The sequence below is a fragment of the Vanacampus margaritifer genome, chromosome 19 (assembly GCF_051991255.1).
Source record: "Vanacampus margaritifer isolate UIUO_Vmar chromosome 19, RoL_Vmar_1.0, whole genome shotgun sequence".
NCBI lineage: Eukaryota > Metazoa > Chordata > Actinopteri > Syngnathiformes > Syngnathidae > Vanacampus > Vanacampus margaritifer.
In genome coordinates, this window is record NC_135450.1 from 11,166,378 (window position 1) to 11,184,525 (window position 18,148).

The 18,148-nt window shown below is 39.7% G+C and overlaps 2 protein-coding genes across 4 annotated transcripts; one reads left to right on the forward strand and one right to left on the reverse strand.

Annotated features, from left to right (window-relative positions):
- Positions 1–393: 393 nt before the first annotated feature.
- zfyve1 (zinc finger, FYVE domain containing 1) lies at positions 394–8,510 on the reverse strand. Of its 3 annotated transcripts, none has more exons than XM_077552145.1 (13): positions 8,418–8,493; positions 7,267–7,698; positions 6,956–7,199; positions 6,512–6,772; positions 6,227–6,441; positions 6,038–6,144; positions 5,729–5,837; positions 4,846–4,943; positions 4,540–4,657; positions 4,291–4,461; positions 2,130–2,310; positions 1,945–2,058; positions 394–1,810 (listed from the first exon to the last, which is right to left on the reverse strand). In XM_077552145.1, exons 2-13 carry the CDS (start codon positions 7,615–7,617, stop codon positions 1,575–1,577), a joined length of 2,205 nt encoding a protein of 734 aa, XP_077408271.1. In that variant the 5' UTR covers positions 7,618–7,698; positions 8,418–8,493; the 3' UTR covers positions 394–1,574. The 3 variants fall into 3 exon arrangements, with proteins under 3 accessions (XP_077408271.1, XP_077408269.1, XP_077408268.1); XM_077552143.1 differs by having other exon boundaries at positions 7,267–7,706; XM_077552142.1 differs by having other exon boundaries at positions 7,267–8,510.
- Positions 8,511–8,739: 229 nt separating this feature from the next.
- pigh (phosphatidylinositol glycan anchor biosynthesis, class H) lies at positions 8,740–10,744 on the forward strand. Its single transcript, XM_077552153.1, has 4 exons — positions 8,740–9,404; positions 9,795–10,004; positions 10,083–10,166; positions 10,248–10,744. The coding sequence occupies exons 1-4, from the start codon at positions 9,228–9,230 to the stop codon at positions 10,317–10,319; spliced, it is 543 nt and encodes a 180-aa protein (XP_077408279.1). The 5' UTR covers positions 8,740–9,227; the 3' UTR covers positions 10,320–10,744.
- Positions 10,745–18,148: the final 7,404 nt, after the last annotated feature.

Genomic DNA, 18,148 nt, shown 5'->3' on the forward strand with positions numbered 1-18,148 from the left:
TATTAAAAGACATATTTTCTGACAGCTGTCCTGGAACTTTTCTGACACATTTTGTATTTGTTTGCATTGCTTAAGTTTCAAGTCATTTCAAGATCTCGCTCGTTGAAAGGTGAGGTTTTTGAGGGTCCAGCCTCAACAATGTCGTATTGCTAACAAGTTCATCCAACAGTGTAAACAAAAAAGGTGTTATGTTTGTATTCAATTTGTCTTAAGGCTTTTCTATTAATGTCCGCCTTTATAAAACTACTACTAAAGGCTTGTGGTGTTATTAGAGTGGATAAGACTAAATGTTTTTGTATATAATGGAACGCATCTATAGTATAACAATGAACCCAATGATGGTTATCTTAAAAAAATAAAAACGCATAGGCAAGGACATAAGGTTTCTTACCAACATAAAACAAAAACAGTACTGTGCAAAAGTCAGATTTTTCACAAGTTCCACCACTCTAAATTCCATTTTCATAGGCAAACCCAAGTCTGAAACACAGTGAAATGATGTTTTATTATAATAGCCTATTAAGTTCTGTTGAAAATTCAGATGAGATTTTTTTTTAAAGCAGGGAATAGGGCTGAGTTTGTCAATGAGTAACTGACAGTAGGGTCATTAATTAATTAAAAAATTAACTAATAGTTGGGAAAAACTGAAATGAAACTCCTTCACTTACTACAGTTATAGTTTCTTGGCACCAAGATGGCAATAAATAATTTTATTGCTTTGGCCTACGCACACAAAAATGCAAATTGTCACTGCTGTGTGAAAAATTCTTTGAAAAAAAAAGCTTTTTTTTTTTTTTTTTTTCGTTTTTGGGATGTCTACATTCAGTTCCATCCCAAAAACATAAACATAATAAAATGGGAATAAATGGCCATAAGTGTTTTTCCACATATGTCAATTTTTCTTCTTTAGTTTTGTATTTTTACGTTTTTTTGGGATATCTGCATTCAGTTTCATCCCAAAAACATAAAAATAAATGAGATTGACATAAGTGTTTTTTCACGTATGTCCATTTTAAAAAAAAATTGTGTGTGGGGTGGGGGGGATGTCTACTTTCAGTTTCATCTTAACGTAAAAAAATAAAATAAAATGGGGGAAATAAATGGACATAAGTGTTTTTCACATAGCAGCAACAAACTATGGAAAGCTTAAAAAAAAAAAAAACTGAACCATGGATATGCAGGTGTTCACCGTAGTCATTTCATCATGACTAACATAATTGATTTTGCATAGTACTGTTTTAGCCCCCTTGACGATTTACCATGACAACTAAATTGTAGTTGTGAATGGCTGTGTGTTTGTCAGTCTTGTGATTGACAGCCCAGGGTGTGCCCCCTAACTCAGACCCTGATAAACTGTATAGAAAAAGGACGGATTGACTTTGATGTGTTTTTCCTAACCATCTAGATCTTTAAGAGCAGAAAGTCCAAAACGGATTGTCCAAAGCTGTTCTCTCAAGTTCCTTCATGAAATTCAAGTTTCATTGACTGACCAGTTTTAAAAACACAAAATGCCGTCAAAAACGCAACTGGAAGACCAGAGACTAAAAGGGGCAGACATGATTTTTGAAGTCCTGCTAGAGTTCTCCGGACTTCTGGCTGCATACGCTGCAGACCCTGACCGGGTGATCCCAACCCCGGGAGGGCACGGCGCGCCGCTCCTGCGAGCAGTCCTCGCACACGCCCTGACCGCAGGCGCGGCAGTGGTGGATGGAGAGGCGAGAGGCCGAGAAGTCCCGCTGGCAGCCGCAGCAGGCGCGGATGTCCTGGTCCGGGACCCAGTAGGCGGGACGTGCGGCTTCCTTCACCAGACCTGGCGGACACACGGAGGTTTAGAATACAAAGGGGGGTCTTCGGTTTATGGTACAGTGAATATCCAACGGAATCCAATTTTAACCGAGAACCCCTTGCAACAGTTTCTGGGTTGGGGGGGGGGGGAATTCTCACCGAGTGGTATGTCGATGGCGCCGACGACGGCGCCAAAGGTGTTCTGAACGGCCTCCCCGACCTTCCTTGCTATCAGGGTGCCGCCTTCCTCCTCCAAGGCCGCATCCAGGAGTTCTAGAGCAGACGCTCGCACGTCAGCCATCTTTTCTGTGCATCATGGTGGAAAGGATGCAACATTTGCATACCTGTGGGGATTCCTCTGTTCTGGAAGCAGGCGTCGCAGACTCGAACGGGTGCCAGCCCCCAACCCCTCTCCGGGACCGGGCGGGTTTTGGAAGAGCAGGCGTCGCAGAAGCCCTCGCCGCATGCTCGGCAGTGGTGCTTGGTGTCGTTAGCTTGGAAGTCCACCGCGCATTTGTGGCATTTCTACGCATTGAGGTAAGACAAATTGTGATGTTGATGCAAAATGACGGCATTATTTCGTCACGGACACAAACGGCCAGCTTTGTTCAAGTTTAAAGTGTGAATGCATGCTTTGTATGCGTTCTCAATTAGCCATTTATACTTGGGCTAAATCACAACAAAAACATTTTAATTCAGATAAATTGGCATCAATAAAGATTGAGTGCTATGGAGCCCTTGAGGTTAAAAGAAGCATTACAAGGCAAAATGATCTGATGCTGGAAAAGTACACAAGAAAACTTCAATATTGCATTTTTTTTTCACTGTTTCACTTTATATTATTTTTTTCAGGATTGTATAACTATGCATATTTTAACATTATGCATGTCCAAATATTATGACATTACTGTATTTACTTTTAATTAAATTCCAATTATAATTGTATTCATTATTTTTACATTTGTACAATTGAATTTAATATAAAAACATTTTATTCATTTGTATGAAATGTTTTATGTAATTAAGTTTTTATTTAAATGTATTTATTTTCATGCATTTTCATTTAACATTAGCACATTCATCAACTAAACTTTAATTACATTAAGATTTTATTTGTATTTAATAAATTATATTTTATACATATTTTAACATAATGGACTACTACAGAATAGTTTATTTCTAATCAAATAACTGCTATTTTATCACATTTTTATAATTTTATTGTAGGTTCGTAATTAGTAAAGCTTTAGCTTGACGCTCCAAACTCGTTTCCTAGTCGCTGTCCGCGGGTTCGTCGATGAAAAGAAACTCCGCACGCTCATCTTGGTTTTTGTTCACGTTAGTCAAAAATTAAATCGGCGGTACAAAAGTAAAACATGACGTACAAAAATGAAACATCCAATAATCTCGAAATATCAAAGGAGTAATTAAAGAGTCTAGGAGAAGGCTCTACTCCATATTGCCTGACCGCATTACTGCCGTGTACCACACATATCCCTCCGCATAAACGCAATCAAATAGGTCCTAAATAAACAAAGCTGTGATGCAATTGTATAGTACTATGAAAATTATATGAAATGTTACATCTTATATTCACACATTTTAAAAGCAAATAATATCAACTATTTACTTATATTATTCACAATACACATAAACATTTCAACTTGTCTTTTTTTTTTTTTTTCCAGGAGAGCTCAGTATTGTGCATTCGATTTGACATCATCATTGCTCTCCTTTTTTAAAAAAAAAACAAATAAATTAAAAAAAATTAATATATATTTTTTTAAATATATATACATATATATACATATACACACATATATATATATATATATATTTTTTTTTTTTTTTTTTGTATGTGGGTGAGTATGTGTACGTGCGTGTGTGTGTGCGTGCATGCGTGCGAGCGTGTGCGTATTCATCAGTTCACCTAAAGCCCATTAAAAAAAATCCCATACTAATAATATAATATAATAATAAATTGCCAAATGCAGAAACATCAATGTAAGTTATCACGATGTAGTGGCTCTCGCTAACAGACAGAATTAAGTAACCAGAATTAGGTTAAAAAATTCTATATACGTAGACCATGTTTCTATAAATTTTGATATTTGGTTTTTATTTGAGGCAGATATTTTTTCCATTAAAATGTGATTTATGCGGAGGTTAGACCTTTGGTCGATATTCAGAGTTTGTTTATTTGACAAACAAACATTTCAACTTGTAAATCATGTAATATCCTTTTATCAGAATGAACTTTAAACATGTAACGTGTTCAGCACCTAACGAAATATTTCTCAAACAGAGTTATTGAAACACTTTTTATCCAGAACTATCGCTCAATTCCTCAGCAGTGATGAAATAAAAAAAAAAATTAAAAAAAGAGAGAGCAATGATGATGACATGACAAATCGGTAAAATTACCGAATGAACAATACTGAGCTCTCCAGATTTTTTTTTAATAATAATAATAAAAAGCAGTGATGTATTTTTCACTGTACATACCAGGATGAGGGAGTTGGGCGTCCAGTATGTGGGAGCGATCTGGTCAGTCAGCCAGGAGGTGACCGCCTTGGCCGGCTTGACGCTGAGCCCCGACACCGACTGGGAGATGTACTTGACTCCGTCCAGCAGCCTCTGGGCGGCATTGTGGTTGTCTTTTAGGAAGCCGTCGGACTGAAATGAGAACAACAAACGCAGTCAAGCGAGAGCACATCCTCGCCGGCTAACGATTGAGTTGAGTGGTGGCCTCACCCCCGGCCAGATGTGCTGGATCTCGGTTCTGACCACTGTTTCCACTGGATCCTGGTTTCCATACCAGTACTGCCTGCTTCGATAAATGACTCCACAGTTGGAACACTCGATGACATATCTAAAGTGAAAAGAAATGTTTTTTTTTTTACACGGTAAGCATTGGCAATTGCGCATTAGGGGCAAAAGAAAAATCTCTCCTCCAAATCCAGCCGATGCCGCTGACTTGACTAGATTTGTTTGTGTGGTTTGGTACATTGTCACTGGAAAGTCACTTTGAATCCGATCAAATTTCCTCCTGTTACTCACCCAGACCAGGCGTAGACGGCCAAGCCAAACCATGGCGAGTCCGACGAGGCCGTCGTCTTGGGAACCACGATCACTTCCTTCCCTCCCTCGTAGCAGGCCTGAAAAGTTTAGCAATGTAGACGGTTGCATGCTTTTAACTCATTCACTGCCATTTGCGGCTATAAACGTCAAAAATTCATTTAACTATTTCTATTAGTTAAACATTTTTTTCCCACTTTTGTTATCAAGAGTATGAAAACCTAGATTTGTTTTATTGTACATTTAAAACATAAAATTTGTGATTAATCGTTTGTTAACTAGTAAAGTCATGCGATTAATTATGATTACAAATTTTAATCGCCTGACGCCCCAAATTTTAAATAATCTTTTCTTTTTTTAATTCATTAGATTAATTTAACTTTTTTTTTTCTACTTTTGTTAACAAGAGTATGATAACCTGGAAAATAAATTATTGTAAATTTAGAACAGATATAAAATTTGTGATTAGTCGTGAATTAACTAGTGAAGTCATGCGTTTAATTACGATTAAAAAAAATTATCGCCTGACGCCCCAAATTTTAAATAATCTTTTAATTTTCTTTTTTAATTCATTCACTGCCATTGACCGCTATAAACGTCAAAAATTCATTTGAACTATTTCTATTCGTTAAACATTTTTTTCAACTTTTGTTATCAAGAGTATGAAAACTAGAATTGTTTTTATTGTACATTTAGAACACATATAAAATTAGTGATTAATCGTTAGATAACTAGTGAAGTCATGCAATTAATTACAATTAAAAAAATTCAATGCCTGTTGCCCCTAATTATCATCTTTAAAAAAAAAAAAAAGAATTTATGGCAGTGAATGAGTTAAATGCCACATAACGTGAACAACGCTCACCTTGCACGTGTAGATGCGGTTGTCGTACTGCGCCGAGTAGCGGCATCGGTGCTTGGCTTCGTGTTCCACTCCCTCCTTGAGGTGATTCATGCTTCTCTTGCAACCTGACCTGAAAGTGAAGATTTACTTTAAAATCATTTTTAAAAAAACAGTCAGACCTATTTAAAAATTTTTTCCTTTGGAGCCTGTTTATGGTTTTTGTGATTTTTCTGAAAGGTCCACAAAATTGTAGAAATCGTGTTTTTTAGTATACAAGGAAAAACTCAGCTCCTGTCCATGGTAAATAGTAGATTATTGGACTGTACATACCCACAACTTAGGCAAATGCAGGAGCAGGTGAAGTACTCATCAGGAAAGAAGGAGTTACTGGTCAAGTGTTCGTCGCAAATATCGCCACTGAAACGCTCGCTCAGCGCCTGGAACAATCAAGCAGTCATCAAAATGAGTCTATCTGGCTAACATCACTCCTTGGCGGAGGTAACTGGGGTGTCGTCGAACCTGCAGGGCCTTGTGGATGACGCCGGCGGAACGGGGCGAGCGTGTGGCGTTGTTGTCCAGCTGCTGCTCCAGGCTACGCTGCAGGCCGCTGAAGTCAGTGGGTGGGTTGTAGGTACGAGTCCCGCGGTACTGGATGGAGCTGAAGGCCTCGGGGAACACGGCCAGCTTCCTGAAGCGCTCTTGGAGGAGGCGGTCTGCCGACTCGGACGGCTTGTCTACAGATTGCAAGAAAGTCACGTCAACGCCATGCGTTTGTGGTTTAGGGCCCGGTTTTCGGTACGCTACCTGATCCGAGCAGCTTGGTGTGCACAGTCTCGTGAAAGATGATGACGGCGGGGCCCAGGGTGGACAGCGGGACGTCCAGGCCGCAGCGCGTGGTGGTCGCCTTAAGTTCCTTGGCAAAGTGCTTCAAGTAGGCGTCAGAGGCGTCGCCCAGGAATTTGAAAAGGTCGTCGTGGAGACGGTCGGCGCGCGTCCGGTAGATGACGAGATCCGAGATGGCCAAGACTTTGAGGAGGAGGCGGGTTCGTTGACCCTGACTGGACCCTGAGTCCAAAAATAGAGACGTGATAATGACTTATTTACAATGTGGAAATAATTGCTTGACATGTCTCCTCACAATTTAATCACATCTTGATCCATTGTGGTGGTGTATCGAGGCAAAAGGTGTCCAAATACTTTTGGTCCTAACCAGCAGTGGGTTATAAAGTCACAATGTTGACATCTTACCAGCTCCAAGCAGTCCCTCCGTGTCAATGACGACCACACGGTGCAGCGGGTCCATGGCAGCCCACACTCCCACCGTGCAGGAGTCCTGCGTCGGGGATGTTTGGAACACTTCCCTTCCGAGGAAGAAGGTGTGGTTCAGCGTGTGCGACTTCCCCTCGCCGGTATTCCCAAAGATGGAGACCACCTTAAGTAGCTCATCTGCGTCGCATCCCAGTCTGTCCACAAACTCTTTTTCATCCTTCACCTGGGAAAGCTCTTAAGATTAATTTGTCCCTCCGCGTCTATCAAGAGAGAGATGTCAAAGAACTCACCTGCATCTCCTCTTTCTCGTCCACCAACAGGAAGCTGCACACCTTGTCAAGCTGGTCTTTCAGGATGTCCAGCTCGGACTCCCCTGCGCTCACGCTGTTCTCCTGGGCACTTTTGGCCTGGGGGTACAGGGTGAGAGGGTGCTTCCTCTTGTTCCCACTACTGTGGGTGCGTTTCTGGCAGTCCAAGCACAGGTTGATCTTGCATCCCTGGCAGCGCACGGCCGCTCGCAGCCGCCCGGCTGTGACCGAGCCACCGCCGTCCCCTTTGCACGAGTCGCAGAAGGGGATATGGCCCGGGGCGATGCGAACTCGGTCGTGGTTCCTCATGCGCTCCTGCCGGTGGAGCTCCATCTCACAGCGGGCACACTGAAGGCTGCTGCACTCGTCACATTCGAAGGAGGCCTCATCTGACCCACCGCAAGCATAACTCTCCTGACAGACTAGTGGTGCGTTAATGCCTTTATCTCCAGCTGGACCTTGACCACTCATGGTTGACAATGGAGGACTATACTAGACTATCAGCACACCTTAAGACAATTCCTAAGATTGAGAAAATAATTCTAGTTATCTAAATTTGGACTAGAATAATGACTTGTGTCCGTTATTCATGTAGACTGCCTTTCATAGCATCCAGTCAGATTCTGCTTAGTGTTTTATCTATTTGCAATGTTTGCTTTAATCCTTTCTTCGGCTGGTCTGTTGGCCAAATGGTTAAAATAAATAAATTACTCCAGCAACCTCACCATCATGCCCTGAGCACCTTAATCAAAACAATACTTCCAAAAAGTCGTCAAATCTATCAAAAATTCTTATGCTTTTGTGTTGACAAAAAAAACCTGTTAAAGCTATCATCTATCCAGCATATTTTTGCCTTAATACCTAAATGGGTTAATGCCAAGTTTCTCAACGCCGTCTACTGTGACCATGATTATTTATATACTCAGAGAATACTGCGTTAAAAATAATTAGCAGTACATGTAGTCGTACTTGTGTAGGAAAACAACAACCTTCGTGTCAGTCGGCTGACCTAGCGGCGGTTACCAGTCCCAGCCGACGACGACTGACTCGACTAAACTGCCACTTCAAAGCGACCTAAAAGTGTACGCTGGCTAATAATAACGTATCGTGGCACCCCGGCGCCACGTACTAACCTCGGCAAGAAAGTTAGCTTGCTGTGTCAGACCACGGGAGGAGACGATGTTGCTTTTACATCAGCTGATCGGCTTGTTTTTATCCAGGGTTGAGAAGTCAGTCGGGGAGCAATGCATACTGGGAAATGTAGGACGGCATTAGCCCGATGCTAAGCTAAACCAACCACAGTACTTACCCCATTATTGCTAAAATATTTATTTTTTTAAGTTTTTAATATCAGTCATGCATTTTGAGGTAAGTTGTTTATTTTTTAACAAGTTATATTTTAATTTTATTTATCCGACGGTTACAGGTTTTCCCACAATACTTTGCGTTCCCAGCAATCAAGAGTGTGCTTCTTACGATACCCGGCGTACACCGAAATATTGTCAATGTTACTTTTTAACGCAGCTTTTCGTGTTTCTCTAATAGCTCTCCATTCATAAATGTTCATTTTACGTTAATTATTGCGTATTACCTGTTTGTTGCTAGTTATTAACAAAAAGTTACTTAATTGTTTAATTTTGACACTGACTTGGTTCATGCGGGGACGGCAAGGTGTACAGAGCAAATGTCAAGTGCTTGGCCAGTCTTTCCTATCAGTCGCCTTTATTAGTAAATTTAATGTTGTAATGTAATCCTGCTTTGTATTTAACAACTGCTCGTCTTTAGTAACACGTTTAAAATTTGTTCTTGATTGCGGTAAACCATTGTGGTGCTAAAAAAAAAACATTCGTTTACTGTTGCTGACCTTGGTTGCCAATTGTAGCTTGATGCTAACTCCCTAGCTTCCGTTCTAAGTTGTTTTGTAGTTGTTTCGGTGGGGGGAAATGGAAGATGAAGCCTACACGGACATTCATGGCAAACCAATATCTCTGGACTGTCAAAAGCACTGCAGCTTTTGCCGGGAGTTTACTGTCAGCTCACCCAAAGTGTCCATCGGCAAAGTGATGGCGTACACCTGCTTCGTTTGGTTAGCTGCATATACAGTGTTCTTCTTCACAGAAGTAAGTAAAGAATTGTTAAAATGGCATTTCCAGAAACTGCATACCCCTAAAATGTACGAAAGCATATGTCCTTGTTGTTGTGAGGTGTATTATACTCTCACTCTTTTGGTGCCAATGAACTATGTTGAAGTGGAGGAAGGAGTTTTATCTCGCAAGGCTAACAGACAATTGTCCTTGTATCCATTTTTTGGGACATCTATTGGGATTTATAAATCTTTTGTGCAGGCACCAATTACACGTGTTTTTTGCTATTTGCGTCAGAGCTTAGTATTTGCGTTGAGCACTAATATGAACTCAAACTAAAGTATAAATATCATTACAGGCACGGATATCCTCAGCATCGATACCAACTTCTGTGTGTAAAATGATTGATCTTCCCTCTACTTGTAGAACACAGCCGTGCTCACCGGTGCCATCCTGCTTACCCTGTTTGGAATGATGCTGCACATCCACTTGGTGAAGGTGGACCACGAGTCGATTCTCATTATTGGCTCGGTGGGCATCCAGGTATCCTCCAGCTACGCATCTGGACGAGAAACGAGCACCTTCATTGAGATGAGCCAAGTCAAGGATGTGGCCATCAATGAAGCCATTCACATGGTGATTAAAAATGACTGCTTTTTGACAAATGTTGTGCTTCATACAACGAAAAAGCTGAAGTGGTTGTTTTAATTGCAGCAACAAATCATCTACTACCTTTGCATACTGCTGAAGCACCCCTCAGGTCCTGATGATGTGTCAGGCGTGGTGCCATTGTTTCAGGTGAGAATTTAGCGGAATCCGACCATTAACAAACAGTACTTGCCATGTATCGTAATCCAACTTTTGTTTCTGTTTTTCCAGAGCTCAAAGCCAAGGCTGAACTGCTTGGTTAAAGTGTACAAAAGCTGTCAGGAGATTCTATCAAAGTGCTAATAGCTCACATACAGCCAGGCCAGATCCTTTTTTATTATATTGACTACATTATGTACTAATTTATTTAATAATAAGAGGTGGATTTTTGCCATGTTTTTCCTAACTGTTACTGAGTGCTTTAATTCACTTGGACAACATTATCTACCCGTGCCCTTATGACGATAGTAATCCATTTTGACATACCTAGATGATAAAATAACCAAAATGTATGTTAAAATGAAACTTTGTGTTATTTTTCTTTTAGAAACAGAATTGCTAAAACATCTTTTGCTGCACTTTGCACATAGTGCTGTGATGTCGTATTTGTTAATATAACTGACCCCTTTGCCAAACAAGTGAAGGGTCAACCATATAATGGATGTCAGAGTGAATTGAAGGTTATTAGATTGTACAGATGTGCCTAATAAATTGTCCCATTAGTCATTTGTTACTGTAGTAGAATCTTTATTTTATTTGCATTATAATTTGACTTTTTAGATGTAAATCTTCCATGTTTTAGATTTTAGCATCAAGATCTATAAATAAATCACATTTTTAGTTGCGCTATTGTAATGAAACAATTACAGTTATTTATACTTATAGATTGGTGTGTGCCCCCCCCCCCCCCACACACACATGTGTGTTCATGACAATTATTAAATATTTTGTAAACATATGAAAAAGTTTTGCGTCTTTGCATATATTGACAATCAAGGCCTGAGCTGTTGTAAGCATATTCCTGCAGTAGGGGGCAGCATTTCACCACACAATATCTTGAATCCATTGTGAGGTCAAATACTGAGATGTCATTCATATAGAATAATACAGCTTTATTAAAATTTTATATTATAATTACCATAATGTTCATATTAAACAAGGTGTTAAGGCCCAGTCTCCACCACTGCTTTGTGTTTTTACTTCAATACCTCATTTTTTTAGTCCCACCATCTGCAGCCCCCTGAGTTGGACCTCCATTTGAACCCCATGCGTCCAAAGCCGACAAAACAAGCAACAGGGTGTGATTTCTAACGGCGAAAAGCGTTATGGCCCCGTGAAGAGCGGCCCCTGACAGCGTAATGGTGCCCCCCTTGGAGGTGCGAAACAGCCGGGAACCAGGGTGGGCCTCAAGGCTTCCATCTGAAGGTGGTAGCCTGTAATGTAAATTATACGTCATGTCGATGTGAGTATTTCTCGAGGCAGAGGTGTGGACTGTAAATTACTCCTTTTTCACACCCGTTACTTGTACAGGATTTTTCTTAACCTGATTTGAAAGTTGATTTTAAAGTAATTAGTATGGCCTCAAGCTGTTGCTGAACCTTGAGCAGCATCAGTCACCACCACCCGCCGGACGTGTGAAATCTCGGCGTGAGAAGCATGTTGTTTATCGGGTGAGGGGTAGTGTTGACTCCCCGCGGAGTCGGGTGGTGGCCCTCTAACACCTGTAGGGGCCCCTTAACTCTTTGACTGCCAGACGTTTTCAGAAAAGGGATGCCGTGGGTGCCAGCCGATTTTAAGCATTTTGACTGATCTTTCAAGGTCCATAGAAAATTATGTGTTTGGACTATGGAAGCACACATCCTACCAAAAAAAGATTGGACTCTCATCTTTCATCAGAAAAAAAAAGTTTGTTTCTACCTTATTCCGTTTTTCAGTAATCCACAATAGAAAATGGTTAGTTTCACCTCTGTTTTGAAACAAACGTCTTTTAACGTCTTTGGCACTCCTCCATAGGATTTTACTAAACGTTATTTAACGTTTTTGGCAGTCAAAGAGTTAACAGGACCTCTACAAAGCAGTAACGGATAATAGTGTAAATACTGAGCAAGAATTCCTGAAAGTGAAAACCCGTTTATTTGAAAATACGATTTTTTTTTTTCCCGTCGCCAAGCGATTACAGCTGTCAAGGCCGTAGGCAAAATCATTACAGGTCTTATTTGCTTGAACGTTTAGATTAAGAAAAAAATGTGGCATCTAGAATCACATATGGATTGCATGTATGTTTTACTTTTCCTGTGCCTTTTTGATCTTATTTTGTGTTACACTTTTTCCCAAAGGAAGATCACATCCCATCAGAAGACTGTATGAAGAAGAAAAGAGAATGAGGATGTTTTGTAAGTTTTATTTATACAGCAATTTTCACAGAGCGGATATTCACCTAGTTTAGAATACACTCAGCCATACATACAAAAAAAAAAAAACAGACATTTTTCTAGTCTGCCTAAACAAATCTGTATTTACAATTTCATAAAGTCCACAACAGAATGTGAATCAAGTACACTGCTTAAAATATTTATTACTTAACGGAGATGTTTCCCACAGGAGCACATTAGGTTAAAGGACAAAGTGCAACTAGCACGCCCTGTGGCAACACATTGACTCTGTAAACAAGCACAATGCAGCTCAGCCTCTGGCTAGCGAGCGTCACGGCCAGTGACACGCTTTTGTCAAACTTGTTGACAAGATTTAAACGGCCTCTCCCGGGAGCAATAACAAATGACTTTTGTGTGGAATTTTTTTTTATAGCATAATCATTCACTGTAGTAACTCTTGCACTGAACAGTGTTTTTTTTTTGTGTGTGTGACAATTTATTCAACTCAAGTTTTACGATGGTGACAGAAATGATCCATTCCTATGATGAAAACAGTTGCAAGAATTTCCACGGAATTTTTTTTCACAAATCAGCAAGAACTAGCCTCCTAAAGGCTCTGCTGTACAGTGAGGAAAATAAGTATTTCACCCCCTGGTGATTTTGTGAGTTTGACCCTTTACAAAGAAAGGAACGGTCTATAATTTTCATGGTAGGTTCATCTTAACAGTGAGAGACAGAATATTAAAAAAAATCCCAGGAAATCACATTATATTAATTTTAAACATTTATTTGTCTTTTATTGAGGAAAATAAGTATTTCACCCCCTAGCAAAACATGACTCAGTACTTGGTGGAGAAACCCTTGTTGGCAAGCACAGCGGTCAGACGTTTCTTGTAGTTGGTCACCAAGTTTGCGCAGATCCCAGGAGGGATTGTGGCCCACTCCTCTTTGCAGATCCTCTCCAAATCCTGAAGATTTCGAGGCTGTTGCTTGGCAACTCGAAGCTTCAGCTCCCTCCACAAGTTCTCTATAGGATTAAGGTCTGGAGACTGACTAGGCCACTCCATAACCTTAATGTGCTTCTTCTTGAGCCACTCCTTTGTTGCCTTTGCTGTATGTTTTGGGTCATTGTCATGCTGAAACACCCATCCACGACCCATTTTCAATATCCTGGCTGAGGGAAGGAGGTTCTCACCCAAGATTTCCCGGTACATGGCCCCATTCATCCTCCCCTCGATCCGGTGAAGTCGTCCTGTACCCTTAGCAGAGAAACAGCCCCAAAACATAATGTTTCCACCACCATGCTTGACGGTGGGGATGGTGTTCTTGGGGTCAAAGTCAGCTTTTTTCGCCCTCCAAACACGGCGAGTCGATTTGATGCCAAAGAGCTCGATTTTAGTCTCATCTGACCACAGCACTTTCTCCCAAGCCTCCTCTGAATCATCCAGGTGCTCATTGGCAAACTTCAGACGGGCCTGTACATGTGCCTTCTTGAGCAGGGGGACCTTGCGGGGACTACAGGATTTCAATCCATTACGGCGTAGTGTGTTACCAATGGTCATCTTGGTGACTGTGGTCCCAGCTGCCTTGATATCATCAACAAGCTCCTGCCGTGTAGTTCTGGGTTGTTTCCTCACCTTTCTCATGATCCGGTTCACTCCACGAGGTGAGATCTTGCGTGGAGCACCAGACCGAGGGAGATTGATGGTCAATTGGTGTGTCTTCCATTTTCTAACTATCGCACCAACAGTTGACTCCTTTTCACCCAGCTGCTTGCTGATCTTGTAGCCCATTCCAGCCTTGTGCAGGTCTACAATCTTGTCCCTGGGTCTGTGGGAGCCAGAATTCTTACTGGTTGGTAGGGGGTGAAATACTTATTTTCCTCAATAAAAGACAAATAAATGTTTAAAATTAATATAATGTGATTTCCTGGGATTTTTTTTTAATATTCTGTCTCTCACTGTTAAGATGAACCTACCATGAAAATTATAGACCGTTCCTTTCTTTGTAAAGGGTCAAACTCACAAAATCACCAGGGGGTGAAATACTTATTTTCCTCACTGTATGTACTTTTCATTGTGTGTATATACAAGCTGTAAACGTATACACACGCGCACTGTTGACACAACGCAATCCCCTTTTGTGGTGTTAAGTGTCATCAGTATTGTCGCCAGAAGAAAAGTGAGTCATGGTTTTTGTTTAAATGTATCCGCTCTTTAACGGTCCTTGCAGGCAGGTGGAACTCGCCGTCAGTTTGGATTTGAATCTGAAACACGCCGTTCCCATCGGTTGGCATACGTAGTAGAACCGGTCCCGACATGAGACTGGCGGCTTTGTGGCGACGTCACCAGTGCTGACTGATGGACAGGAAGTAGTTGTTCCACCTTGTGTGTACAAGATGGGATTCCTTGTATGTGTTGAGTGACACTCACGGGCCACTTTATTAGGTCAGCATAAGATTCAGCAGAAGAACTTTGAGCATTGTTCGGAATGGGCGACTTATTTGCTCAACTGCAGAATATTTAAGGAAAATGTTTATTTGATTGGGAAGCTCAAACTTTTGTATCGTGGCCATCGGTCCATTTCCAGGCTGGTCTAATAGCGCCCTCGGAACATTTTTGTGTAATAATGTCTAAATGCAGCGAGTGGATGTGCCGCTCCCTTGCAGTGTCGCTTGCGAGACGTGAGCAAAGCGAGACGCCTCCCGTCAGACCAGCTGGCAGCAGATAAGATGCAAGAAGACTAACCGGTTCCGCTTGTCATCGGTGGAAGAGGAGGGGAGGAGTGGGGGGGGGGGTAGAAGAGCCCCCACAACAGCCTACTTTTGACTAAATCCAGTTGCGTTACGTTATAGCACTTAGCTAAACTTAGCCTTATGCTTGTTGTGTTCAATCATGCTGAAACTTTGTCTCACCTTGACCCTTTAGGAAGCCGGTGACGTCTTCCGTCACGCCTAAACATAAGGAAGCCGGTGACGTCTTCCGTCACGCCTAAACGTAGTCACTCGCCGGATGACGCACGCTCACTATGCAAGTTTGATGCGTTCTAATCAGATGACAATGACAATGAAAAGCAATGTTCTGTTTGTGCAGCACCAATGAGGTATGTATGTACCTTTGCAGTATCAATTAACATAACTCAGAGTAAGGCTGATTCATTTTATTAAGTCATAGCAATCGATTGACTTTTTTGGTTTTGGTTTTACAATGAAAGCCACGTTCTAACATCACACAGTCATCTGGTAAAAAAGTACACCATGTGTTCTTCACTGAGGAATGCTGAGATATGATAGTGCTCAGTAGTACATAACATGCTTTATGTTGTATGGCTATACTTTTTTTTTTTTTAACTCCAGTATCAGTTCTGAGTAACTTATGTATTGATTTTGGTGTTTATTTGACTACTTTCCTAAGGCAAATACTGTACTCTACTTCTTTTTTAAGTAACGTCCACTTGTTACTTTACATATTATGACACATATTGACAAAGCCATGTCTAGTCATATTTTCATTGTAAAGCATCCCATACTAGACAATGGTCATTATCATGTGAGCGTTTAACGCTTACCGGTCACAAATTTAGGTACACCCGCATTTAGTATAGTATACAATACAAACGCTGTACCAAAGCATATTATAGAAATCCATAGCAGAGTTTTTGAGTACGTCCATCAATGTCGAAAAAAGTTTGCCAAATACCCTAAAAAAATAGCATTGTAACAATATCAAAATTTATAGAAACATGGTTTACGTATATAGAATTTTTTAGCCTAATTCTGGTTACTTAATTCTGTCTGTTAGCGAGAGCCACTACATCGTGATAACTTACATTGATGTTTCTGCATTTGGCAATTTATTATTATATTATATTATTAGTATGGGATTTTTTTTAATGGGCTTTAGGTGAACTGATGAATACACACACGCACGCACGCACACACACACGCGCACATACACATACTCACCCACATACAAAAAATAAATAAATAAATATATATATATATATATATGTGTGTGTATATATATATATATATATATATATGTGTGTGTATATATATATATATATATATATATATATGTGTGTATATATATATATATATATATATATATATATATATATATATATATATAGATATATATATATATATATGTGTGTATGTATGTGTATATATATATATATATATATATATATATATATATATATGTGTGTATGTATGTGTATATATATATATATATATATATATATATGTGTGTATGTATGTGTATATATATATATATATATATATATATATATATATATATATATATGTGTGTATATATATATATATATATATATATATATATATATATATATATATATATATATGTGTGTGTATATATATATATATATATATATGTATATGTATATACTGTATATTTAAAAAAAAGAGAATTTTTTATTTATATATTATATATATATTTATTTGTTTTTTTTAAAAAAAAGGAGAGCAATGATGATGTCAAATCGAATGAACAATACTGAGCTCTCCTTAAAAAAATAAAATAAAAATAACATTGGGCCCAAAATACTGGCTATTACATTACATTACATCATAACAATCCTCTGTTCCAATGCCAGGCATCATTGAGCACCTCTTTAACAACATCAAAAAATTCACATTGTTTGTCGTTGTGGTTGTAGCTGGCAGGGCATCTTACTGACTACTGGTGACATCATTTTTCTAAAAGGGACAACATATTACAAATAGCTCTGAGGTAAATGCAATGTATTCAAAAAAAAAAAACACCACCACCTTCCCCAGCCTCACCTGCTGATGTCATCAGTGTGAGAACAACTCACTCCCTTAATTCCCAGATATGGTCACACCTCAATCACTTTTTGCCATCCGAAAAACAAACAAACCTACCTGTCACCAGTTTCCACATAACCATGAGTTATATCATGAGTATTATTCAAGTTATCGTTATTGACTATGTCTGGTAAAACCGCACACATTTTTCTGTGGGAATTGGAGTCGCTCTTGTAGTTTTGCAAAAAAAACCACACAATGACAAAATAGACATATAGGACAAATACACAAATGTACAGACAGAGTGTCAATTTCAATGTAGAAAGTGCATTAGTGCAATAATACTGACCCCTCACTGGTCTGGAGTTCCTCAAGGTTCAATTCTTGGAGCTTTTTTATTCTCTTCAGTTTTCCTTTTTTTCTTCCTCTTGGGGCAATTTTCAGAAAACATGACATCTCATGTCATTTTTATGTGGATTTTAGGCCTACACAAATTTACATGCCACTCAAGCACCATAATGCATACTTTTGCAAAACAACGTCTAACGTGTACAGAGGAAAGAAAGGCATACATTTCTTAATCTTTTGGGGTTTTTTTTAAATTAAAAAGACCGAGGTCATGTCATTTAGACCTCGTTATGTCACCCCAGGTCATGTTGACCTGGGCGCTCTGACGCCATACTTAAAACCCACAGCAACCGATATGGGAACGAGACTGGACTGGAGAATGCACTGATTTCATCTTTGATTTCAAATCTACTGCTTGTACTGCGTCGTTCAAAATCAAAAAGGATCTTTGTGTTTATTGTAGCTCGAGAAGAGACGCTCCTTACTTTTTAATCCACAACCTTTGCGTACCTCACACTTGACAATGTTGATTATTCACATCAATCCCAAGTACAGAAGATTCTGCTTTCAAACTTTTTTATTTTTTTTTACATTTAAATGAAAAGGTGCTAAGGTCCTTGATC